The 25,606-nt window shown below is 46.7% G+C and overlaps 1 protein-coding gene across 1 annotated transcript in view; it reads right to left on the bottom strand.

Moving 5' to 3' along the window:
- Positions 1 to 25,606, bottom strand: part of LOC107124747 (endoplasmic reticulum-Golgi intermediate compartment protein 1) — a gene marked incomplete at its 3' end in the record, with an annotated part of 148,800 nt that overhangs the window by 71,270 nt on the left and 51,924 nt on the right. Inside the window, exon 2 of the mRNA XM_015428254.1 lies at positions 6,302 to 6,363. Coding sequence (XP_015283740.1) covers positions 6,302 to 6,363 — 62 coding nt within the window. The remainder of the gene's footprint in view (positions 1 to 6,301; positions 6,364 to 25,606) is intronic.

The following is a 25,606-nucleotide window of genomic DNA, read 5'->3' on the forward strand; positions in this document are numbered from 1 at the left end:
TGATAAATCACCAGGCCCAGATGGCATACATCCAAGAGTTCTGAAAAAACTCAAATGTGAACTTGTGGATCTTTTGACAAAAATATGTAATCTTTCCTTAAAATCTGCCTCCATTCCTGAGGACTGGAAGGTAGCTAATGTCACGCCCATCTTTAAAAAGGGTTCCAGAGGAGATCCGGGAAATTACAGGCCTGTCAGTCTGACATCGATACCGGGTAAGTTGGTGGAAACTGTTATTAAGGAAAGAATTAGTAGGCACATTGATGAACAAAAACTATTGAGGCAGACTCAGCATGTCTCACTAACCTGTGAGTGTTTTTTGAGGGAGTGAACAAACATGGGGACAAGGGAGACCCAATAGATGTTGTTTACCTTGACTTCCAGAAAGCTTTTGATAAAGTTCCTCATCAAAGTCTCCTATGTAAGCTCAATAGTCACAGGATAAAAGGACAAGTCCTCTTGTGGATCAAAAACTGGCTAATTAATAGGAAACAGAATAGGAGTGAGTATAAATGGGCAATTTTCTCAGTAGAGGGTGGTAAGCAGTGGGGTACCACAGGGATCAGTACTGGGTCCGATGCTTTTTAATTTTTCATTAATGATTTGGAGTTGGGAGTAAGCAGTGAAGTGGCTAAATTTGCAGATGACATGAAGTTGTTCAGGGTAGTGAGAACCAGGGAGGATTGTGAGGCACTCCAAAGGGATCTGTCGAGGATGGGCGAGTGGGCGTCAACGTGGCAAATGGGGTTCAATGTGGCCAAGTGCAAAGTGATGCACACTGGAGCCAAAAATCCTAACTATAAATACACATTGATGGGGTCCAAACTGGCAGAGACTGATCAAGAGAGAGAGCTTGGAGTCGTAGTAGATAACTCAATGAAAATGTCTAGACAGTGTGTGACTGCAATAAAAAAGGCCAACGCTATGCTGGGGATTATTAGGAAGGGAACTCAAAACAAATCAGCCAGTATCATAATGCCCCTGTATAAATCGATGGTACATCCTCATTTGGAGTACTGTGTACAGTTCTGGTCACCACACCTCAAAAAGGATATTATAGCATTGGAAAAAGTGCAGAAAAGGGCAACTCGAATGATAAAAGGGTTGGGACACTTTCCCTATGAAGAAAGGTTAAAACACTTGGGGCTCTTTAGCTTGGAGAAATGACGGCTGAGGGGTGACATGATCGAGGTTTATAGGATTATGCATGGGATAGAGAACCATATTGATTGCTGCAATCATCAGTACTTGAGGCAATGTCATCTAGTCTGCCGACTCTGATGTAAAAATCTGCCTGGCTGATCGACCTGTGCTATCCTGTCCGGGGGGAAAACACTCGCACTGAACCAAATCTATGACTGCAACCATATGAGAAATCACTTGCAATGGAAGTAGTTCACTCCTGAAGGGCTTTTGGTCTGTTGGAAGACCTAATCAACAGATCACCTAGATACAGATGTATGTGGATCCCCTTATAAACACAGGCATAAAACTACCAAGGCTACCAGCTTCATGAAGACGCCAGGGGCGGAAGGCAGCAAGAAAGGCACAGCCTTGAGCTGGAAATGCCTCTTGTCATCAGGCCCATAGCCAGGATTTTGTGGCTTGTGGGGCAATTTTTTTTCTTGTGGGACTGTAATTATTTGCCATTATTTTTCTGTCTGTACACAGCCTTCTTTTTAAAAAAGGGGGCGGTCCTTGCTTTCACACACCCAGGGCCGGCCCGAGGATTTCTTGCAACCTAAGTGGGGCTACCTTCTGGTGCCCCCCATGCAACCCATTAATTAAGGGGTTGCCAACCTCCAGGCAGGGCCTGGAGAGAAGGAAGAGGAGGAGAGCTTACAGGGATTCGGCAACGAAGAGGCCTCTCCTCTGCTCCCCCCCTTCCTCCAGTTTCTGATTGTCCCAATGGTGACGCGGAGATGCCGCCAGTCAGGACCGCCCTGCCACTGCCCCTGGGCATGGAGCCAGACCCCAAGGAAGCTACGCCAGCTGCAACGCAAGCCCCAGCCCCCAACTCACCCATGAAAGAGGAAGACCGCCTGGAGGGGCCATAAGGAGTTGTTGGGGCTCTCACGTTCTCCCCAAAATTACAGGCACTTGAGAGCAGCCCCCCCTTCCAGCAGGCAGAGATCATTCCCCACCCCAGAAATCTGTGGCAATGGAAGGACTCCCTGGCATTGTTCCCATGGGATGTGTGGTTCCCCCCCCCAACCGGGCCTTTCCCGGAATGCAGCCCCCAAATGTGCAGGGATTCGCCACCCAGGAGTTGGCAAGCGGGGCCGAGCGTGGTCCCCGCCTTCCGCTCCCCCCATCTCCAAGCTTGGGACCCCCCCAGCGAGCGACTCGCCCCCAAAGAGCCCCCCTGGCCATCACCCGGCGGCGGCTGTTGTGTGCCTTCTCCACGTGGCTCCTTCCCCTTCCCCGAGCGCCACCCCCACCATGCAAAGGTGCCCCTCCTCTTCCCCGACCCCCCTCCTTGCTCGGCCTCTCCGGCAGAAGGCTGACCCTTTGGCGCTGCAGAGGGAGAAGAAAAGGCACCGGCCAGGAGGAACCTCACCCAGGCTGCCCTCCGCCGCTGCTCCATGGGGCTAGTCGGGAGGAACGCGGGGGGGGGGGGCGTGCTGCATTCCCCGGGGGGGACCATGTGGAGCAGAGCGTCTCCGGAAGAGGAGGCTGGAGCTGGCCCGCCTGGTCCCTCCCTGATTCCCCCAGGAGTGGCGGGGGAGGGGGCGGGCGCAGTTTGGCGCCCCTGAGGGCCAGCGCGCCCTAGGCAAGCAGCTAGCTCGCCTAGCGGGCGAGCCGGCCCTGCACACACCTCCCACGCATCTGCTGCTCAGCTCACACTTTCATCCTCTCACCTTTCAGGGTTCCCAGCAGTGGCTCTTTTCCTACTCATGCTGCACTCCTTTGCCCTCCCCAGCCTTCCCCTCAGCAACAGCAGCCGCTTCTCCACAGAACCTGCTCTATCTCCACTCTCCACCCAGTGGAATCCAACAGCAAGCTAGTGAGTCCCTTTCACAAGCATAAAGCAGCATTCTGGGAGATGCCATCCCCCCCCCCCAAGAAGAGTTAGAGAGAAAGGGGAGGCAGGCAGGGAGAAATGAAATTACTTTGTTTAAGCATTGTGTCACGGGGTACATACAGATTGGAGGAAAATATTAGTATCCCCCCACAGGCGTCATTCCTTTAATCTAGGACAGACCCAAAGATAACGATCGTATATTCTTTCTCCTCCTGCTTTGGGCTATTCCACCAGTTTCTGGAATGTTGATACTTAGCCCTTGCAACAAGTCCTGAGCTGAAAGCATGAGGTTGTTTCCCTATGGAATATAATTCAAACTTAGTTCTTAAGGGCTTTAGTTACAGGATAGACCTGTTCACTATCATGAATGCTCTCCCAGAATACAGTGCACAGGTTTAGTATGCCCAGAGAAGGCATCTTCAGCCCCGGGTCGCCTGTCAGTGGCCAAGCTAGCAAGTGCGGCAAGGGAGCTCCCGGTCCATGTCCCAGCAATTAACACAGAAGAAGCTGAGAGAACTACCTTCTTTGCAGCCTCCTGCTCCTACCATCCAACCAAGCAACACCCTGTCCCTCATTGCCTAGCCTCTCACCCACTTCCGTGACTGCCAGATCTCACCCCCTCCCCCAGTGCTGGTTCTTGCCTTGCCAAAGATGTTCCTGCTGCTGTGGAAGGAAGACCTACAAGCTGTCAGGGTCCTTAGTCAGGTCACTCAACACAGGGCTTTATGAGAAGAGAACTGTTTATTGGTAAAATCAGAACTGAAGACACGTGTACAGCTTGTGTCAGGAATGGCCTACAATACTAGGGCCGCTGACTTATACCAGAATCAAACATCCCCCCTGGTAAGCAGAAGCCAATGGATACATTTCGTAAATGGGGGCAAAGCAAGCAGGCAAAGCAAAGGCTGTTAGCTTTCCCAGCCGAATAATACTGCAACTGGAACATCTACAAGGTCAAGCATAAGATAACATACAGTTGGTGAGCCAGGGAGAGCTGAGACAGAAAATGGGAGGGCACCCCTCCACATTCCAGACCCATGACAGGGCTACTTGATACAAGCATGCTGTTGAACATTAAGGCCCCATCCCTGAAGGAAGAGCTGGGGAGGGTGGAGGGCAGAGGAGGCAGCACTGCAGCTTCTTCAAGTTGGGGAAGGGGACTCTCACATCTTTTTTTTAAAAGGCTGCTAAAAGGAGGCAGCAGCGCTGCAGCTTCTTCTTGTCGACTTCTTCTCATGTGTGATTCTCAGGTCTCTTTGGTGCATTTAAAAAGCATTTTCAGAAGGAAATCATGTGGGGCTGCACTTTTAAGGAAGGGGACAGTGCCTTGAATAGTCCCACTGTAGCTACAGGCCAGCTTCCCAGAGACATATTTCTGCCCAGGGATGCTGGGCACACGCAGGTAAGCTTTGGTTAAGTTGATGGAGGCTATGAACTCCCCTGGTTGAGGGGCCTCTGCAATGGTTCTCAGAGTCTCCATCTTGAACTTCCTGTATTTCACAATGCTGTTCAAGTATTTGCGATCCAAGATGGCCCTCCAGTCCCAGTTCTTCTTGGGGACTCTGGAAAACACTGAATAAATGCCTGAGAAACCTGGCATAGCCTCAACTGATTCAATGTCTAAAGTATGTTGGATTGCATCTAGGGTGCATCAAGTACCAAGTAATGAGAGCTAAGAGAGTGCCATGTCTGTTGAAACTTCTGAAGGCTTCCCACCAACATCAGAGCAGGATTGCAAGTGCCTCTTGCTCCATTTCCTGGGAATGACTGTTCCCAATTTTGTCTCAGAGGAGGCTCCTAGGTTAGAAACCTTTGCCACTGAACTGGCTGAAGAAATCACCGCGGCTGAAGCAGGCAGCAACAGAAAAAGTAGGACTGAGACAGCAAGGGGAGAGAAAGAATCAAGAAAAAGGGAGAAGGTATGTTTTTTGTAGAGAAGAGAGAATACGGTAGGCACATAAGGAAGAGACCTAAGAACCCCCCTGAAGTAAAACACACCAGGAATGCTCTTAATCCAATACTCTCTCAGGAGACTGCAGGAAAAATACTAGGGTGGGTACCCATCCAGGAGATGGAAAGACCTGTTTTCTCCCTCCAGGGTTCATGGGAAGGAAAACCAAAGTGTAGAGGAGGGTCCTTCTCCCCCTCAAGATAAAAACTGTGCACTAATACAACTTACTGCTACACACACCCTTCGCTCCTCTTGTCTCTTTCTTCCATTCATGTGCAGAGCTTGATCAAGCTTCAATTCACTGTTACATATGAATGCAGGTCTGCAGAGCATGCTGGTTAGAGGCAAGCAATAACTCAGCTCATTTTCTTCTCCTGTTCATCATGGCTAATGTGAAAAATTGGAGTATGTTGAAAATAGAAATCTAAAGACTAGATAAGCAAAGTGGGGAAAGGGAGTAAGAACAACATTCTTAAGTGCAGCGGCGGACCCCAGTAAGTATTTGTTAGGGCGTCTCAGCTTTGATCAGTTGCCTCTTCCCCACTTCTTCAAACAGCATCCTAAATGATTCAGGATTACTGACTCAGTTCTATTCAGCACCAATCACTACCTTGGGGTGTGATTCTGTTTGCATCAGCAATGATATATACATGACTAGTGATCCAAACTACAAAAGTGAGTGAACTGGGGCACAGTTACTTGATCAAAGGAAATTGGTGTGCAACAAGACAGGAAAGCAACATTAGGCATCTAATTATTGACCTGGCAGGAACAGCCTATGTATTTACCCACTTTACTACGTAACACACTCACTAGCAATGATGGTGTGAAATTGCATTACTCAGCCAACAGGCCTCTATCTTGAGAAGGAAGGAAGACAAGATCCCTAGTACGAAGATGACATCAACCCAAAATTATGCTATGTGCCAACAAAGTAAAGGGGGGGGAGAGACTGTGATAGTTACTTTCTAGCAATATAGAAAAGCAGCAGGAAACTGATTTTACACTGTGCTGTCTCCCAACTTCATTGCCAGAGAACTGCACCCCAGACTCAGAAACATAGACTTGCCAGAAGCCATCCAGTGTGGCATGACTCAACTGGGTATCCCAGTCAGCCTTCAGCAGTTCATCTAGTTATCTTACAGAGTTATCCAATTAAACACATGCATGCATACATGCACACCCACCCACAGCAAGCTGTTGTGCTACAAAACTAGTGAATTTACTATCACTTTGGAAAGAAATCATACTATCTTAAAATGAGAAGCCAGAAGGAATTCTAATTTTAGACGGGAGCACGTACACATACACACACAGGCACTTACTAATTGCTCCTGTAAAGGTTGGCTGCGTAAGGTCTTTTGGCACCTTCCTGTAGATGTCAAACCTGAGGGGGAAAGAGACCAAATGTTATAAACAGATGGAACATTTCACTATTTGAGTCCTTTGCACTAAAAAATGTTGAGGATATTTCCATTTGGATTTTTTTTAAAAAAAAATTTTACACACTAGTACCTATCCCACCCCCAAAAAACCCCACCTTCTTTTCATTCAGTTATGTAAGGGATTTTTTATTTTTTAATTATTCCTACCAACCCAAAGCTAGTCAACTTTGATGGCTGGAGTCAGGGGAAGGAAAAGGAGTTATGAAGAATCCCAGGAGCTCTATTTCCTAGTTCTCTGCCATCAATCACCAAGCAAAGAAACAAACCTGATTCCTTTCAAGCTCACTGACTTTATTGCACATAACTCAATGGCAGCACTTAGCCAGTTCCCAGCTGCACAGCTCCACTCCTTCCCATTTCTTATGCCTAGTTCTCACGCAAAGCACATGAGGTGGACTGTACCACTTCAAACTATAGGTTCCTTCCTTTAAAAAAACACCCTTCACAAAGAAAACTACAGGGAGATGCAGCCTAGACTAGCCTTCTCCTTGATATGCTAGTTTTCTATATGCAGTGATTGCTTTGTATTATTATGACTGTATTGCTCAGTCATACAGAGAAGGCTTAAACATTGAAAATTAGCATATTAGGGAGAAAACTAGGCTAGAAGCGCTCTCACTAACACATAGTGTTCCTCTGTGCAGGGAAGGAGGGGGCAGAAGCAATGGGTCATGTGAGCCCCCACCTGTAATTGAAGTGTGCTCTGGCCCAGCGTCACCCAGAGAGCTTCCCAACACTCTAACCACATTCCCAGAATCATGGTACAGACTTGAGTGCCCCATCATTGAGGCCTTGGAAGTGAAAAAACAGCAGCCACCCTGACCTGGATAGCCCAGGCAAGCCCAATCTCATTTAGATCTCAGAAGCTAAGCAGGGCTGGCCCTGGCTAATATATGGTTGGGAGACATCCAAGGAATACTAGGGCCATAAGAACATAAGAGAAGCCAATGTTGGATCAGGCCAACGGCCCATCCAGTCCAACACGGTGTCACACAGTGGCCAAAAATACCAGGTGCCATCAGGAGGTCCAGCAGTGGGGTCTGGACACTAGAAGCCCTCCCACTGTTGTCCCCCCCCCAAGCACCAAGAATACAGTGCATCAGTCGTGACGCAGAGGCAAGAGATGGCAATCCACCTCTGAATATCCTTTGCCTTCAAGCCCCACTAGGGTTTGCCAGGAGTCAGCTTGACTTGATGCCCCCCCCCCATCACAGTGGAGTTTAAAGAAGCTGGGGAGGATTTCTAGTCAGGGAAATAATGGGGTAGGAGCAAACTCTTCCCTTTTCTTCAACCACATATCCCATCAATATTGCTCCTGACACCTGCTTTTGGCAACTAAAATACACAGGTTTTCCTCCATGGAGCTCAGGGGGGCATAAGTGTAGTATGCATTAATGGTATACATATGTATACGTATGGGCTTTTTCTGGTTTTAAAATGGGCTTTTGGTGGTCTTGCATAGATGATAGCTAGATGATAGCCACTTCAACTCATTTAAGTGAAACATGCCATGAAGAAGATGCCTTATTCCAGGAGAAATTATCTTTTAATCCCCCCTCCCCTCCCAAAATGTTGACAACACATTTTAAAATCTCGCAATGAGTTCTCTTCCTTCAAAAACTTGTTTCCTTTTATAGTATCCACACAATGTTATTTTTACGGCCTTCAGCCTAGAGCTATTTAGCTATTTCCTGTTTCCAATTATTTAGTTACACTCCAAAGCCCCTCTCTTTCTCCTCCTGGCTTCCTTGGCAGGTTTGCTGAGGCATTATTGTCATTTCAGTGAGACGACGCCAGTGCTGAGGTTTTAATGGGCTGTGAGCAGGAAGTTTAGCTATTTCCTCTGCCTGTGAGGCCATGATGTCATTAGCTGCTATGGGGCTCTTTATCATATGCTGCTGTTGCTGTGGTCTATGTGGAAAGAATGTAAACACTGCTTTCCAGATGATCCCAGGGAAGCTGCGGGTCCATAAATGGCCCATGTTGTTCAGAAATATTATTCTAAGTGTGTGTGAGGGTAAAGATGAATCAGGCTATAAAAACATATAGTTCTGAAAATATCTAGTGCAATGGGCTGTGTTCAAGGGGTAATGGGCTGTGTTCAAGGGGTAAAGTCATCATGTTGTTTTCTTTAAAAGCACCCTGGCACATTGCATCATGTTACAAGGCTGAATGTTCTCTCTGCACATGGAAGTTCTTCAGGTGGAGGTTTTCACCATTGTGGAGAATTACACTAGTATCAGGGTCAGGGTCGGCCAGAGGTGTTCCTGCGCCCTAGGGGAGCGCAGATGCCAACCTCCCAGTGGGGCCTGGAGACCTCCCAGCTGGCGTGCCACTCACTCCCTGGGCCTTGCCAGCAAAGCGCCCACCGCGCCTCCTCCTCCTCACCGGGGCAGCGCTGCGGAGCCCGAGCCAACGGGGCACCCAGCGCGGAGGGAAGGAGTGAGGGCGGCGGAGGAGGCAGGAAAGTCCCCATTCACAGCGCAGCAGCTCTCAGGAAGAAACACTTTGGTGAAGCGTGTGTGTGTGTGTGTGTGTGTGTTGTCCTTCTGACTGCGGGGGGGGAGGAATGATGTTTCTGGGGAAGCTTTCCTCGGGAAGAGTCAGAGGAAGAAAGAAAGGGAGTCTTCCTGGCCCATCCCTCCCCCCCCCCCCCCCCGAAGGGTATAAATTGGTATCAAGGCCACCTGGATTAGTTTTATTGCATGTATTGTATTGCTTTAATTGTTAAATTGTTTTGAGGGTCGCGGTGCTGCTCCTGCATGGACCTCATGACTTTGTAGAGAGGTGCAAAGACCCCACCCACCCCACACCCTCTGGGGCTGTGGGGGCCCGAAGGAGAGGGAGGGGCTGTCCCCATTTGTCCCTTCGGTGCGTTTCCACCTCCTCCTCCTTGACTTTGCACCTCGAGAGGAGTCCTAGTCCAGCAAAGTTCTGCAAACGGGGAATCTGCAGGGCGGGCAGCTGTTTGCAGCCGGGGGAAGGTGCACCGTCGCCCCTCTGAGTGCTTCCCCTCCCCCCAGTTCGCCGCTCCGTCCGCTTCTTGCAGTGGAGGGGTAAATCCCTCGCTCCTACAGTCCGTGCTCCTAGAGAGGGCGGCAGCAGACCATTTCCGGCCAGAGTGGGGAAGAAAGAGGGGGTCTCCTCTTGGGTGCGGGTGCTCCTGTCTGTGTGCGGCGGTGGCAGCCCCTTTGCCGCTGCCGCACACAGCCAGGAGCGCCCGCTCCCCTCTGCCGCTGGCTGGCTCAAGGGAGCGCCGCAGCGCCTGGCTCCATGTAGAGGGTGCTCCTCTGGCTCCTAGTGCTGGGAGTGCACCGGGCTCCTGCGGGCCACCCCTACCTCTCCTCCTGCGCCCTAAGGGCCAGCTCGCGCTCTAGGCAAATGCCTAGTTCACCTAGCGGGTGAGCCGGCCCTGATCAGGATACCCAGGGAGCGTGGCAGCTGAGCTTCCAGCTGGCTGCATCCCTCCCACACTCCTACCATTCCCATTGAGGATTATCAAAATTGCTCTCAAAAAATAAAACTAACTCAGGAACAAACTTTAATGCTGGGTATGGGAAGTACTAGGCAGAAGAAGGGGGCAAAAAAAACCCCTTACATACCCCATAGGAAGACTAATACAGACTCAGAAGACCTAGAGACGTTCTTGCCGGAGGATATGGCGGTGGGAGCTAGCAACTCTGACCCAAGTTATCAGACTATGATCCTGCATGATTTGACAGAGATAAAAGACGAGCTTAAAAATGAACTAAAGACTTTGAGCGGGGATGTTGGATAATTGAAAACAGAATTCGGCCAACTCAAACAAACAATAGAGCTGATAAACAACAAACTCGATGAACTTACCTCAACAAGGAAAACGATGGGGGGGGGGGGGCAGAAGCCCCTCCTCAAATAGCAAAGAAAACAGCAGATGAAATGAAGGAGGTAAAGGACTTTGAGGCTTGGGCCAAAAACAAAATCATACTCCAAGAGATTAAACTAAGAGAAAGAAAAGCCAAACTTCGTGGGGTCTCATTAAACTTTTCTAAAGCAGAAGACTTTAAATAAATGGCTGCTGCAGATACTTGACTCAGCAGAGGTATCAAAGTTCTCCAAAATGATTATCACCTCCGCCTTCTGTTTAAATGTGCCAAAAACAGCTTCTGAGGGTGCTACACCAGACATCCTGATTGAATTTATGGAGGTACAGATCAAAAATAAACTTTTTAAAATCGCTAGAGAAAAAGAGGGTTTGTCCCTTGAAGATATGACTGTGTTTCTATTTGCCGATGTTCCAGCTGAGATACTTCTCACGAGAAGAAAGCTTCAAGACACAGCAAAGAAACTGAGAGAACACAGGATCAAATACAGATGGCTGGCATTAGTCTTAATGGCAAGACATTTATAGCATATGATGAGCATTCTGGAAATAAACTACTGGAAGCGGTGATTAAACAATCAGACTGAGATGATTGAAAAAAGACAGTGTGTTTATGTTATCAGTATAATAGATTTTGTTGAGAGCAATTAAGAGAACAAGAAGGGAATTTAGAATTAAATCCAAAGCGGTAACTATTTATTAATGTAACCAAAGTGGCATCTAATAAAACTATAGCTGTCAATAATTAGAGGGCATGGTAAGGAGGTGGAGCGTGTGCTCCCCTCAAGACCTCTGGTAGTAGGGAGAGATTGCCTTCCTAAGGGGGTTTCCTCTTCAGCCCTCTTCAGAGGCAACCCCATTCAGCTTTCTTTTCAGGTATAGACAAAGGAAGAATTATAGAGACTAAGTGTAAAGGACAGAAGCTAGAAGATTGAATGGCTAATAATTAAGGAATAATCACATGAAGATGTATTATTAATTAGAACATGATTCGGAGGGAGTTGTATGGTAGTTTATATTTGGATAGAATATGGGAATTTTTAAAAAGGATTAAGGTTAATTTTCTGGTTATATAGATGAAATGCCATCCTATTTTTTGTTTTAGATTATGTAATAGAATACAAATATATATATTGTATGAAATAGTTGTACATATACTCAATAAAAAGAAAATGAAAAAAAGGATACCTGGTTTTAAATCCCTAATTTGCCATGACGTTCACTGGGTAATATGGGTCCAGTGCACACAATCTCTTAGCCTAACCTATCCCACAAAGTTGTAGTGAGGATAAACTACTATGAGGTAAACACCACCCTCAATTCCTTCACATGTGTGAAAGAAATCAGATAAAGTCTTTAAAATTCTTTCAGTTGCCACTTTTTGACTAATTAGGCTGAGTAATTAGGAAGTGAAAATATTTCTGTATCACTTAGACTACCATTGGGGACTTGCTGTGTGACTTTGGGCCACTCATTCACTCTCAACCTAACCCTCCTCACACAGCTGAGTTGCAAAATGGAGGAATGTAGAATAATGCACGCCACCCTGAATTCCTTTGAGGAAGAATGGAAGAAAAATGTACTTAATAAATAATAAATCAGGGTCACTTTGACATGGAGCATAAGCAAAGCTTAACAACATCAACTTACTATTTTGCAACACATACAGCAGCACTAGAATTTCCAAGCTGTATTATAATTAGTCATTTGGCACTATTTGCTCTAGAGAAAGCCTTTTGCTTAGTTATTTCATTATGGCCACAGTGATCCCCTGAAGAAAACACAGCAAACTGCTTGGAAGTTCATGTGACCACATTTCAAGGATCAATGAATTTGATGTAGAACAAGAAAAAACCTTCTATAAGCCTCGCTGAGAAAACTGATGCATTTTTAAATGGCAGCTACTCACAGATTACTGAAAAGAATGTTAAAATCTGTATTTGTGGAAGTCAGGGATAAATAGAAAGGTGTCACAAAGTCATCTTCACTAATGAGCAGGTTTTGCTGCATAATGGCCACACCTTGGGAAGAAAGGCAACTGTCATATACCAATGAGAAACTGAAAATCTAAATTAAAAATCTGCCACAGGAATCATTGTAACTGGGAATTAAACATTTAAGCCCCATTCCCCCATGATTATTCAAATGTATTAATTCCTAACTTTTCTGCCAGGACTGATTAGCAGGCTACAAAAAATACATCCATTAAATAAACAAAGCAGCTGTGAGTTCAAAGTAGCTAACAAGAGGAGGCTGCCTGCTGCATCTCTGCATGATTCACAACTCTGACCTTCCAGTTAACTTCCACTGGAACCTGCAAACTCTCCTTCTCCATCAGTATGACTAAATCAGAGTGACTGAACAGTCAGACTGACGCAGAGATGTAGCCGAATGCCCAATCAGCAGGCATGTTCAGAATAGTGATTCAGGCAGAAACACAGAGGGTGGGCTCCTCTAAGAATGAGTGAGTTACTCTTTCATATTCAAAAAATAAACCGTTTCAGACATATGAGTGAGGAATGACTCCAATTGGGAGACAACAAAAGTACACCTCTGCTATCAAAAACTTGGGAAATGTTGTTCTAGCCACTGAAAAGAAATGTTTGCTTGGACTTCCGGTTGATGGCGGCGTGCTAGCAGACTCACCTCCTGGACCTCCCGGGGGTGAAGCTGCGCTCCAGCCGAAGAAGGGGCTGAGTAGGCTCGTTAACCCCCCCAGGAACCCGGTGAAGGGACCCTGGCCATGGAACTTATAAGAGGTTGCCTCTTCGATGGCGGAATGCTGGAGAATTAAGGCGCCTCTTCGTTCCGACGGTTCTCCGTGCTGAGAGACCAAATGCACTTAAGTGACGCCGACCAGGGCAAGTGTAGGAGATCGAGCGTCAGAAATGAAGTTGAAAACGAGGTTGGAAGACCAACTATGAATGTGAGTCAGTTTTAAAGCGCCTGCAAAGGAAAAAGATAGCTCCCCACCCCACGGATCGGGAAAAAGGCGAGCGGGGGAGAGACGCCTCCCATGCGCATGAACTTTTGAGCGTTTGAGCGTTAAAAAATTTGTGAAAGTAAACAAACAATAAAGATGGCGGGGAAGAAGGACAAAAAAAAAACTTTTGAAACTGAAAGGGACTGAGAGCCCCAAACCGGAAGTTACCAGTGAGTTGGCTAAGACCATAGCAGAATCCATGCGCCCCCTGCTGGAACAGCTGAATAACTTCAAGGAACAAATGTCAACAATGACTCAATTTATCACCTCAGCAAAATCAGATAAATGAGACTTTGCAAATGATGAAACAAAATACTGAGAAGGTGAATGAAGTGGATGCAACGACCCAAAAGGTGAAGAAAAAAGTGCAAAAGCTGGAAAGGAAACAAATTTCCACGGAAGATCAGCTGCTGCAATTACAAATGGAGAAGGCTAATATGATCCTTCGCTTCCAGGACATGCCAGAGAATAAGGGAGAGAATCTTAAAGAAGTGATGTGTGAATTACTAGCCTCAGTGACAGAGATGAAGGCGGAATCACTGCTAAGCGATATGGATGTGGTCTATAGATCATATTCAGGCTATATAAAGAAAAATAATCTGCCTGGGGAAATTGTCGTAAGATTCTCGAAGAGGCATGTGAGGGACGCAATCCTGAAAGCAGTTTCTGGAATATCCCTGAAAGTGGGAGAGAATGCTATTAGAGTTTTAAAAGACATTCCATTTGAAATAAGACAACGGAGAAAGAAGTAAAAAGATCTCATGCTTTTTCTTCAGACAAATTCAATTGGATATAATTCCAGAAAGCGTCACCTTCAAAATCAAGGATAAAAAAGAAAAGATTTACTCTGTTCTGAAAGCTCAGGAATTTCTAAGGGTCCAGTTGGGAAGGCCAGAGGATAGGAAAAAAGAAGAGGACAGTAAGTCTAGTGGTGAGCTGGACTCGGGTTCTTCCGGAGAGGATTCTCTGGCAGAGCAAGGGGCAGCAGCCCCAAAAAGTCCTTACAAGTTGCAGAAGAGACGGGGAAAGGAGAAGTGAAGGCTGAAGGACTCTGATTTGTGCCTTTGAGAACCTTGAAATGGGATGACTGTTCTTAGACAGTTAAGTTTAAGATTTAAAGAAAAGGGTAAAAAGTATTACAAATGTTTGACTCAGTTTATAATGACATAAACGAAGGGAAGACTTGATGTAACTAAGCTATTGATGATCTTTTCTCTTGGGCTTTTAGGTAGTAGTGGGTTTCTTTACTTTATCCTGTAAATGTAGTTCCCCTCCCTTTTTTCTGTGATAGTTTTTGTAGTCTTATAAAAAATAATAAAAAATCCCCTCTGGGGGCAAAAAAATATATGTTTGCATGCATCCAACATTCATTGAAAAGCTGACAGACTCCCTTTGTTGGCTATTTGCCCTGCCATGAGTTGTGGTTAAACCAGGCTTTTCTACTGTCCCAAGGCACTAAATGCCCAAATCAAAGATAGTTCTATCAAGTTAAAGAGCTTGATAGCCCTGTGCCCATCAATAGGGCACCTGTCTGTAGAGGGATTGTCCAGGTACACTGAAAAATACTATGCCAAATGTCTTCCAGGAACATTAAGGGTATTTGAGAAAAGTGCTTGAGTAAGCCCTTAATCTATAGCAGGGGTCCCAAACCTTACTGAGCTAACAAGCTCTTCTAGAATTTTTGAAAGAGTAGAGGGCACCACTACAAAATGACTGCAATCAGAGCAAGCCGATCATAATGTAGCTGCTATGGGAACAGGATCAGCTCTTTGCTTGGGGGGAGGAGTACATTTTTTGGTTTCAGTGGAGTTTATCCTCACCACTCCACTCAGCAAAGTCTGAAGCCTCCCAGTCTAGCCAAAGGAAACTTCCTCCAAACTAAGTAGCTCTTCCTCTAGCAGGAGAACGTGGAGGAAGCCAGCCCCGTTTCCCCCCAAACACATATATTTTCCCATGCAGCACAAGGAAGAAGAGGTTAAAATGCCCCCTCCTGTGTACTGGTGGTCAGGTTCAGCACCAAATGGATAGTCTCCTGCACACCTAAGCTCTGAATCTCAATGGACATGCCAATTCGATCACAGCACTAACATTTAGGGCTAGGCAAGCATGATGCTGCTCATTTAGCCCCAGAGTTCATCACTGTCATGCTGGTGCTCTAGTGGGGAGGATAGAAGGGAGGATAGAGAAGGTAGTGGGATGGAGTAGGTAGGGAAACAGGTACTTTTCTCCCTTTCTCACAATACAAGAACTCGTGGGCACTCCATGAAATTGCTGAGCGGTCGGGTTAGAACGGATAAAAGGAAGTACTTCTTCACCCAAAGAGTGATTAACACATGGAATTCACTGCCACAGGAAGTGGTGGCAGCTACAAGCATGGACGGCTTCAAAAGGGAATTAGATAAGCATATGGAGCAGAGGTCCATCAGTGGCTATTAGCCACAAGGTATAGATAGGATAGGAACTCTCAGCCTGGGGCAAGTGATGCTCTGTATTCTTGGTGCTTGGGGGGCAACAGTGGGAGGGCTTCTAGTGTCCAGGCCCCACTGTTGGACCTCCTGATGGCACCTGGTATTTTTGGCCACTGTGTGACACAATGTTGGACTGGATCGGCCTTTGGCCTGATCCAACATTGGCTTCTCTTATGTTCTTATGTTCTTAAATGTTTTGATTGTTTACACCTTTTCCCTGCAATTCTTCACACCCCCTCCTAACATGATTATAGGCTATTTGAATATTTCAAGAAAGAAGGGGCAAAGTCTTATGGTATGGGGAGAAGAGACGTGACTGACCCAACTGTAGTGAAGAACACAGCGCTCACATCTGAGTTGCATCAACAACAAATGCCTCAGTTTAATTTTTTATAAAATACGGCAGTTTGCTTTCCTCCCTCTGTCTGAAGGAAGGTGTACATGAGCTGTTAATGAATGTGGTAGCATAACTCACAGCCCATACAGGAGGGCACACTGCCACCACAAAAGGGAGACATGCAAGGGGGTGGATGAGAACAGCAGCCTTCAGAAATGAGAAGATATGAGACCCCAAGTATGCCACCCAGGCTATGCATTCTAAATACAGCACACTCATTCTGGTGAGTCATTGCAGAGACGTGAAATTCCTCTGCCACCTTCACAAAGCAAGTCCTCAGACAAAATGGGAAGGGGGATCAGGAAGATTTTATAAACTCTTCTACAAAAATACACATTTGTTTGGTGAAAGGGGGGAGAGAAAACTGAATACCTTTAGACAAATGCAGTTCCCCCCCCTCACAAGATTCCTTCCCCCCTCCAAATGCTACGTAACGCCCCAAAATCAGGAAAGATGTAAGGCATCAGCAAATATTGTCACACAACACCAAAAGAAGGAAAAAGGGAGTAAGCGGAACGCATGTTCACATCAATTATTTTTGCATGAACCAAAGATATAAATTTGATATTCCAATTTCTTATGTAACTTCTACTTCATTATGGTGAGTCATTTTCCACCAGGTTGAGAACAGCTGAACGCCCTTTGGACCAGGGATCACCAGCAGATTTTGATCACTAGAGCATAACCAGGAAAGGTGGTCCCAAAGGTATACTAGTCCCAGACCGTTTAGGGCTTTAAAAGTCAGCACCAAGACCTTGAACTTTATTCGGTCTTCAATCTGGAGCCTGTACAGCTGATAGAGCACCAGTTGTATAAGTGTTCTAAAAGATATTCTTGAGGAATTTCAGAGAGGCGATATATTCCGGTTCAGGAACGGTTCCCAAACGGTTTCTGGTCTGACATTTCAGACAGAACCATTTTAGAACTGGTTCCCTACCGGAATATATTTGTACTTTCACACACAAACGCTTCTGTCCTGTTCAGGAAATGGGGCTGCACCGTTTTACCTGTAAACCACTTCCAAGTAGTCTTCAGTTTCTTCTCCCGGATCTGAAACGCTTTTTCCCACCGTTTTTCGCCCATGCGGGCGATCTCCAGCTTTAAAAAAAACAAAAAAACCAGTTCACTTTAGAGCGCTATAGCGCTATAACACAGCAGCAAAACAGCTTTATAGCAATCCCATTGGAATGCCGGGAGTGTCGTGTTATAGCACTATAGCGCTCTAAAGCGGTTTAAAAAAAAAGCTGGAGATCGTCCGCACGGGCGAAAAACAGCGGGGAAAAGCAGTGCAGTCTGAAATGGCAAACCTCTTCAGATCCAGCTGTTTACCGGTAGGGGAAAGCCATGTGTGAAATGGCAGCCCTATACCGGTTTACTCCACGACGGATCAAAAACGGTTTCAAACCATCTTAAAAAGGGTAATGTGAAATTCCTCATAGTGTAGAACGCCGCTCTATTTCAATGGTTTCCATCTCGGATTGGCCTCCTCCCTTACTCCCTCTCTCCCCTCCCCCTTTCCTTCTCTTCAGACAACTATGCCTTACTTGCCCTGAGATCTTGCGACAACTATTGCTGTACAGTGAGATATATTTATTATGTATTTTATTGTATTTATTGTAATTATGTATTAGTCTTATGAACTGAATGTTTTTACAAATTATGTTACCCGCTCTGAGCTCAGTTTCTGGGGAAAGTGGGTTATAAATTCAATAAATAAATAAATAAATAAACTAGTTTTGACAGCACTGAAACTTCAATTTTAATATATAAGATTTAATTTTTCACATGAGGGTTCATTTAAAAATACCATCTGCCACACCTGAGGTCTGAAGAGATAGTTCTCTTCCACTCTACCAATTCATTCTGCTGCATGTGTAGACACAATACATGTAAATCCAAGAAATGAAACCTGCTATACAAATACAATCTTATTACATGCTATAAATGTCACAGTGCAAGCAGAAATAATACCTGGGATTTAGTGAACTTATTTATTTAAAACATTTATTAGCTGCCATTTCTCCCTTGCGGAACTCAAGATGGCTTACAGCATAATGATCATTTAAAAAATGTAAAACAATATAAATAAAGCCACTACAAAAACACACAAGAGGTCACAATGTAGATTTTAAAACTCCTGTTAAGACTTAGAGAGAAATTTCCCAGAGGCAGCATTTATTTATTTAGAAAAAAAATTATGCCGCCTCGCCAAAACATGGAAAGATATTGATTAAAATCCAGCATTAGAAAAAAGAACCAGCCCAGCATAAAACCATAAACCATTAAAACAGGCCACAGACAGCTTAAAGTAAGTTTCTAGATCAAAGTGTTTTAAAAGCCTGGGTGAACAGAAATATCTTTTTTTTGGTCTTGACACCTAAAAGAAAGCAACTCAGGCAGCAGGTAGGCCTCAAGCTGAAGGGCATTCCATAAGTGAAGTGCCACTACTAAAAAAGCCTCGTCTCTGGTTGCCACGTGCCTCGCTTCTGAAGGCAGGGGCACAGACAGCAGTAGCGACAGCACTGAGCCAATCAGGGGTCATTTAGTAGAAAAAGAGGTTCAGGAGCTCATTAGCATAGCTTATTTGCATATGCCACACCCCCTGACATCACCGGAAGTGTGTCAGAAGGCAACACCCACTACTCAGGCGCCACTGGACTGTTTTGGATTGCTAGCTATTGGGGAGGGGGGACGTGCAGATCTGTCCTCGCAGAGGAGGGAGAGCTTGTATCTGAATATAACTTGGTCTTAAAGGTGCCACTGGACTGTTTTGGGCGGGGGGGGGGGGCTCTGCAGCTTACCTGACTGTTTCTTGCTCTGACTGAGGGCGGCTGGGAGCAGGGGGTGGGGCTTGTTGCATGTGCCCACCCCCTGGGCTCTTTACTGCCAGAGTTCCACTCCTGTGCGCTCCTGCAGGAAATGACCCCTGGAGCCAATCATTACTGCTTCTACACGGTGGCTTTTGGTTCCCCATGCAACCCACCCACAATTATCCTGCTAGTACATTTGTTCCAGCAGAAACCAGCACAACTGAAGTCTGACCTGCAGGTACCTGGCATATTAGTCCTGAAGCATGCCAACATCTAAAAGCGTCTCTGGTGTTCTGCTATGTAAATATTTTGTGTGTGTTTTACTCCTGTGTTTTAATCTGGGATTTTATATATATGTTGCTATGTTGGCCTCTAGAGTCAGGAAAAGGGTGGCTGGATGGGCAATTGAAGCGTCTTACGACTGGATGGTAGCTATCTATACTTTAGGAGGTGGGCTGACTGGTTTGTTCAGAGTCAGTCCAGTGTCAGGGAGAAGGGCACACAATATGACAGAAATACATGTTCTTTATGGAAGTTATTAGCCTCAGTGGCAAGTGAGAATCTCAAGCTTTGTGGAAGTTATCAGCCTAAGTGGCGTGAGAAAATAAGCCTTTGTGGCTAGATCTATTCAAGGAACTATAGAATCATAGAGTTGGAAGGGATCTCCAGGGTAATCTAGTCCAACCCCCGGCACAATGCAAGAAATTCACAACTACATCCTCCCCACCAGCAGTGACCCATGCTCCATGCGCAGAAGATGGGGGGGGGGGACCTCCAGCCAAACTGGCCTGGAGAAAATTGCTTCCTGAGCCCAAAGTGGTGATCAACATTTCCCTGGGCCACGAGAACTAAGTACTGATGCAACCCTTCCTGTCCTCCCTCTCATGATCTGCCTAAGTTCACACAATCAGTATTGTTGTCAGATAGCCATCTAGCCTCTTTTTAAAAACCTCCAAAGAAGGGGAGGAAGCCTGTTCCACTGAGGAACTGCTCTGTCAGGAAGCTCTTCCTAATGTTTAGCCAAAAACTCTTCTGATTTAATTTCAACCCATTGGTTCTGTTCTAACATTCTGGGGCAACAGAAAACAACTCCGCACCATCATCTATACAATAGCCCTTCAAGAACTTGAAGATGGTTATCATATCACCTCTCAGTTGTCTCTTCTACAGGCTAAACATACCGAGCTCCTTCACCCTTTCCCTCACCATCTTTGTTGCCCTCCTCTGGACACATTCCAGCTGGTCTATATCCTTCTTAAATTGTAGTGCCCAGAATCGAACACAAAACTCTAGGTGAGGTCTAACCAGAGCAGAGTAAAGCAACACCATCACTTTGCATGATCTAGACACTATACTTCTGTTGATATAGCCAAAAATCGCATTTGCCTTTTTGGCTACCGCATCACACTGCTGACTCATATTCAGTGTATGGGCTACTAATACCTAGATCGGAGTGTTGAACTAATTTGTTAAGAAAGCAAGATCTGACAAAAATCATTATGTTGGGCCAGGCCATGTGTGCCATAAAACATAATGCCAGGTACCAGAGATCTCTCTCCTTATATATAATGCTGTTTTGGTATGACTCTCTCCTGAATGTTCCACGCGCTCCCTAATCAATTAGGTCCCTGATCTGTAACTCAGGAGGTGTGCAAATCCCCTGGCTGCCTTGCCTCGCTGCTGTCAGCTAAGCTGCCGAAAGTATGGTTTCTGTTACTCTTGACTGTGCATTCCTTCCCTTGCGCTTAATTGCCTCTTCGCTGTAATGCATATCTCTCAAGGCCACTGGAGGAGTTGATGTGTCTAGTATTCGTGGGAAGTTTCTTACCTACCCTGCTTCTGCAGCCGTTAATTCTCAGCCAAATGCCCACGCACGGGAACCCGTCTAATTGAGTACTACATTGGGGGGGGGTGTATACGAATGCCCTATATCCTATTATGCGCATAGGTAACCCGCCATTCCTAACAGTGTTCATGTTACTGCATCTATGCCTTTTCAATAAAAGTAAAACCTTCCTGGAAGCGTGTACTTCATTGTTTTGCTGTGGATCCTGACAGCTGCATGGCCTCAGTCCCGCCCACAGAGCCAGTGGCCAGCGTCTTGCCCTCAGTCTGCGGGGAGCAGCTGGATGGGATGGATGCTCCAGCAGGCGGAGGCTTATGAGCCCCAGGCCAATCCTGCCAGCACCACAGCATTCATCGTCGGCCGTAGCATGCCACCACCGAGATGGGCGGGGAGCCAGTGGTGGGGCGTTCCGTTGCTCCTCCTCCCCGGGGTCTGGGCAGGGGAGAGAAACAGGGGACCAGATACCAATCCTCCCGCCGCCATGCTGTCATCACCGGCTGAGGCCGAATCCACGTCACCACCCGGACTGCGACCAGACAGGGGCTGGTGCACCACCAGGGCAGAAAGCAGTGGAGGCGGCCCCGAGGCTGCCGCCACCCGACTGAGCAGGGAGGCAGTGGCAGGGCGTTTCATTGCCCCTCGAGCCTGAGGTCTGGGGAGGTGGGAGAAAGTGGGGGCCCGGGCCTCACTGTACTCGGAGGCAACAGGCGGGCCAGCCGCAACACCGGGCGAATGGTCCTCAGGATGAGGCCATTCCTCCCACTGCTGCAGCCGTCAGCAGTGGCTGAGGTCAAATGCACATGGCCGGCCTGCGACCAGACGGCCGCTGGTGTGCCGCCGGAGCAGACAGCGGTGGAGGCGGCCCAGAGGCTGCCGCGCACACCTACGCAGGGAGCTGGTAGTGGGGCGTGCCACCACCCCAGGGTCTTGGGAGCACATAGAGAGCGGGGGCACAGGGATGTGTCAGGTCTTTCTAGAGCTCGTTGTATTGTTCCTACAACGGACTTTGCTGCTAGTAAACTATACAAAGTACAGCAGCTTGTAAGTTCCGAGTTCTCGCTTCCAGAAGTGGATACACCCCACAGTGGCACATCAGCAAATTTTCCAGTTTATGCCAAGCTGCCAATACAGAACAACAATCTTGTCTTGAATTAATTAAACATTTAATTCCTGGGAGGTCTGGGTGTATTTACAGACCACCGCCTAACAGTGATTTCTTACTTTTAAAAAGGTTATTTTCCTGGAACCAATAAAGGAGAGCACTCAAAATACTCCTACAGAACAAGATACAGTAAACTTGTATATTACCAACTAATTAAATATTCCCTCACAAAAAATCTATTGCAACGTGGAGTAAATGAAAGATGTTTGCAGAGAACTACTTCAAAATGCTACATATATATGAGAAATCAGAAAATACCAACGTTTACGCATTTGAACGCCATTACAATGAGATCCAACAGATCTTTTCAGTGCTAGCTGCAGGCACCAAACATCATAGGTGGTGAAAGGAAGGCATGGTTTCTCTTTTCTTGCAGTGCTGATTACATAAGGACATTTCATTCACAGGCAGTTGGACAGCAAAGGACTGCATTTTCTGTAAAGGCTTACAAAAATTTAAGTTATTCTCATGCTGCAGGCCCAGTTACATATCTAGAAAGTAAGGCTGGGTGGCCTGGCAAGCCTGCTGTGACTGCATGCTTAAACCACACACTCTAAAATGCATAACAAAGCCCCACTGGGAGGCTGTGCCCACCAAACACATTTTTCTTGCCAGCATGGAGTGCCCTACGGTTAAAAATATCTTCTAAAAACTTGTTTGGTTTAAGCCCTTGCCCACATGACTGCTGGAACCACATCTGCCACCACTGCACACAAAAGCAACTGTTAGGCGTAATTTTGATTTGTGCATAATTTCAAAATGTGACTTAAGAGTATGCTATAGTATACAACACATCAAACAGATTGCCTTGTTAATATGTATGTATAGCAGGTTTTCTTATCCTGTTATTTAACACACACACACACACACACAAAGATTTATTAAAGAAAAAATATGGCTTTGTCAATTCCAGAGTCAAAAACAAAGAAGCTGAGTCATCCAGAGCTATTTATCCTGAGGCACACCTGCTTTCTACATAACATGGTCTACGTTGTGTGGGCTGAGGGTGCAGATGGCACTGAATTATGCGGTGTGTGTTTGTGTGCGTGTGGGAAGCAGCTTTTGGTGATTCCTAATTCTGAATCTATGATTCAAGGAAAAATCCTTTTCAACAAACTAAGGGAAGCTAAAAGTCGCAGAGTGGCAAATCAAACATGCCTAAATGGAGGCTGTATTAACTTTATTTACAAAAAATTGTATGCCACCTTTCTGCCAACTCACAAACACCAAAACATTAAAAAAAAACAAATTAAAGAAACAATGAAAACAAAAAACTAAAATACATAAAGCAAGCAGTAATTAAAACATAGGGCAGGAAGGAGGGATGATTGAAGGAGCACTGAACAGGGAAAAACAATCTTTACCTGCAGCAGAAGACAGCGGAAGAATGGGACAAATATCCCTGGGGACAGGGTTCCATAATTTTAGTGCCTCAGCCAAGAAGACCCTGTTTTGGGTTGCCACCTGCCTCTCAGAAAGCAAAGGCACCCAAAACAGGGCCTCAGAAGATAACCTTAGCAGTCCTATAGATTTGCATGGGAATAGGTGGTCTTTCAAGTACAGTGGTTCCAAGCCATATAGGGCTTCAAAGGTCAACACCAGCACCTTGAATTAAGCCCAGAAATAAACTGGGAGCAAATGTAGATGGACAAAGACTGGAGCAATACGGTTGCTATGACCCACTATAGTCAGCATCCTGGCTGCAGCATTCTATATGTGATCCTCCTGGCGCTCCCGCCCGGGACTGCCGCCGGTAGCCGTGCCATACGTCGCCTTGCCCTCGTTGGGAACTCCTCCCTGGAGCTGCTGGGGTCGCTGGGGACGAGACGGGAGGGGAACTCCTTGGTGACAGAGCTCACCTCAGACGCGGACACAGCAGAAGGTTACGTCACCTTCTTTGCCCGCCTGGGACCTGGTACGTTGTCTGCTGCCTGCCCGTACTCCACTCTCTCTCTCTCTCTAGCAGTACCCGGGTCACAGCAACAACCAGCCCAGCGCCTCCTCATCGGCTTGCTCTGCACCTTGTTTTATTCCCTCCTCCTGTCCCAGCGACACCAGTCCCTTAGCCCCGCCCCTGCCCAAAAAGGAAGACGCCGAGGCGTCCTGCTCTGCCCCTCCCTCCCCCGGCTTCCCGGAAGAGTGGTGGGCGGCGTCGGCCGCGACAATGCTCTCTTGGGTCCTGGGCGTGTTCCGGGGCCGCTCTCTCGCTCTCCCGGTCTTCTTGGAGTAGCCGGGCTCGAGGACGCCGCCTGCGTCCCGGCCGACCCTGTCGCTCCTCCCCGGAGATCGTGGGCCGTGTTCGATGGTCGACGCCTCCCCTCCTCGTGTGGTGAGTTCCAAGGGCTGCGGGGGCGGGTGGAGCTGCTTTCCCTGCCCCCTCTCTCATCACGAGCTCGGTGGGCTGCAGGAGGACACTTCTCGCTGGGGGCTGTTGTGCCTCCCCCGGCCTGACCGGGTGGGCTTCCGGTACGTCCCGGCCGATACCGGAACACTGTAGCTATATATTTTTCAAAACAAGTAAGACAAATCATCTAAAGCCTTTGGAAGACACAGATAAAGGAGTTCTGGGCTCCCTGAACAAAGAGTGGGATGAAAATGTATGTGTGTGAGAGAGAATAACCACTAGGTTGCATATTATAACATGCTTTCTATAGCCATATCTGAGAGTGGGAAAGTTAGGGGAAGCAATAATATTTCTAAAATCCATTCTATGATTCATAAACGGCTGCCCTTCCTGCCTTCCAATTCCTACCAAGAACCAACAAGAAAGAAACTTGTGACCTTTTAGCTGCATTATCTATAGTAGCTTAGCATTGAATAATGGTCTTGGAAGGTTGACACTGGCTACCCCCTCTCCTTAATATTGTGCAGAGCGGGGGAGACTATGTGGGCAAAGCGCAACACAGATTAATAGCCCAATTAAAAGAATTTATTAAACTAGTTACACAATTATGGAGCACACACTAAATGAATAAGGCAGAACTGTAGGAGTAAACACACACTATGAACCAACAGGGCATGAATCAACGGGTTAAACGCAATCCTCTTTCCCTCCCTTTGGTATTGTGCAGAGCAGGGGAGACTATGTGGTCAGAGCACAACACAGATTATTAGCCCAAATTAAAGTATTTAATAAACTATTTACACAATTATGCAGCACACACACACTATAGGAGTAAGCACACACTATGAACCAACAGGTCATAAATCAACAGTGGTTAAACGCAATCCTCTTCCCCTACACACAATAGTCTCTACCTCTGGAAGTTGTGGGCTCAGGATAGGATCTTTCCTTGGACCAGCCTCTGGCTCTGTTTCAGCCTCTCTCTCTTGCCAAAGAGAGTAGGGAAACTTCCATTCATTCAGTCCAGCCGACTGTGGAGTGGCTGAATTTCTGCTGCCTCCCAGGGTTCCCCCACGTTTGTGGCTTGTGGCCTGGACAGCCTTATCAGCACAGGCAGCAGGAGCGTTTCCTAACCTCTTGTAGGACGAAGACTGCCTCCTCCCTGGATGGGTAGCCCAGGGAAGCAAGGAAAGGCCAGACCCTTGGTTTGCCAACTTTCCAGGGATCCCCCAAAGATTGGGGGTTCCACCTCCAAATAGGGAGATTCGGCCAGAGGGGTCTCACTGTCCCTCTAAAAAGGCAGTGACAATTCC

Source organism: Gekko japonicus, unplaced genomic scaffold (genome assembly GCF_001447785.1).
Source record: "Gekko japonicus isolate JY-2015 unplaced genomic scaffold, Gekko_japonicus_V1.1 scaffold2032, whole genome shotgun sequence".
NCBI classification, from domain to species: domain Eukaryota; kingdom Metazoa; phylum Chordata; class Lepidosauria; order Squamata; family Gekkonidae; genus Gekko; species Gekko japonicus.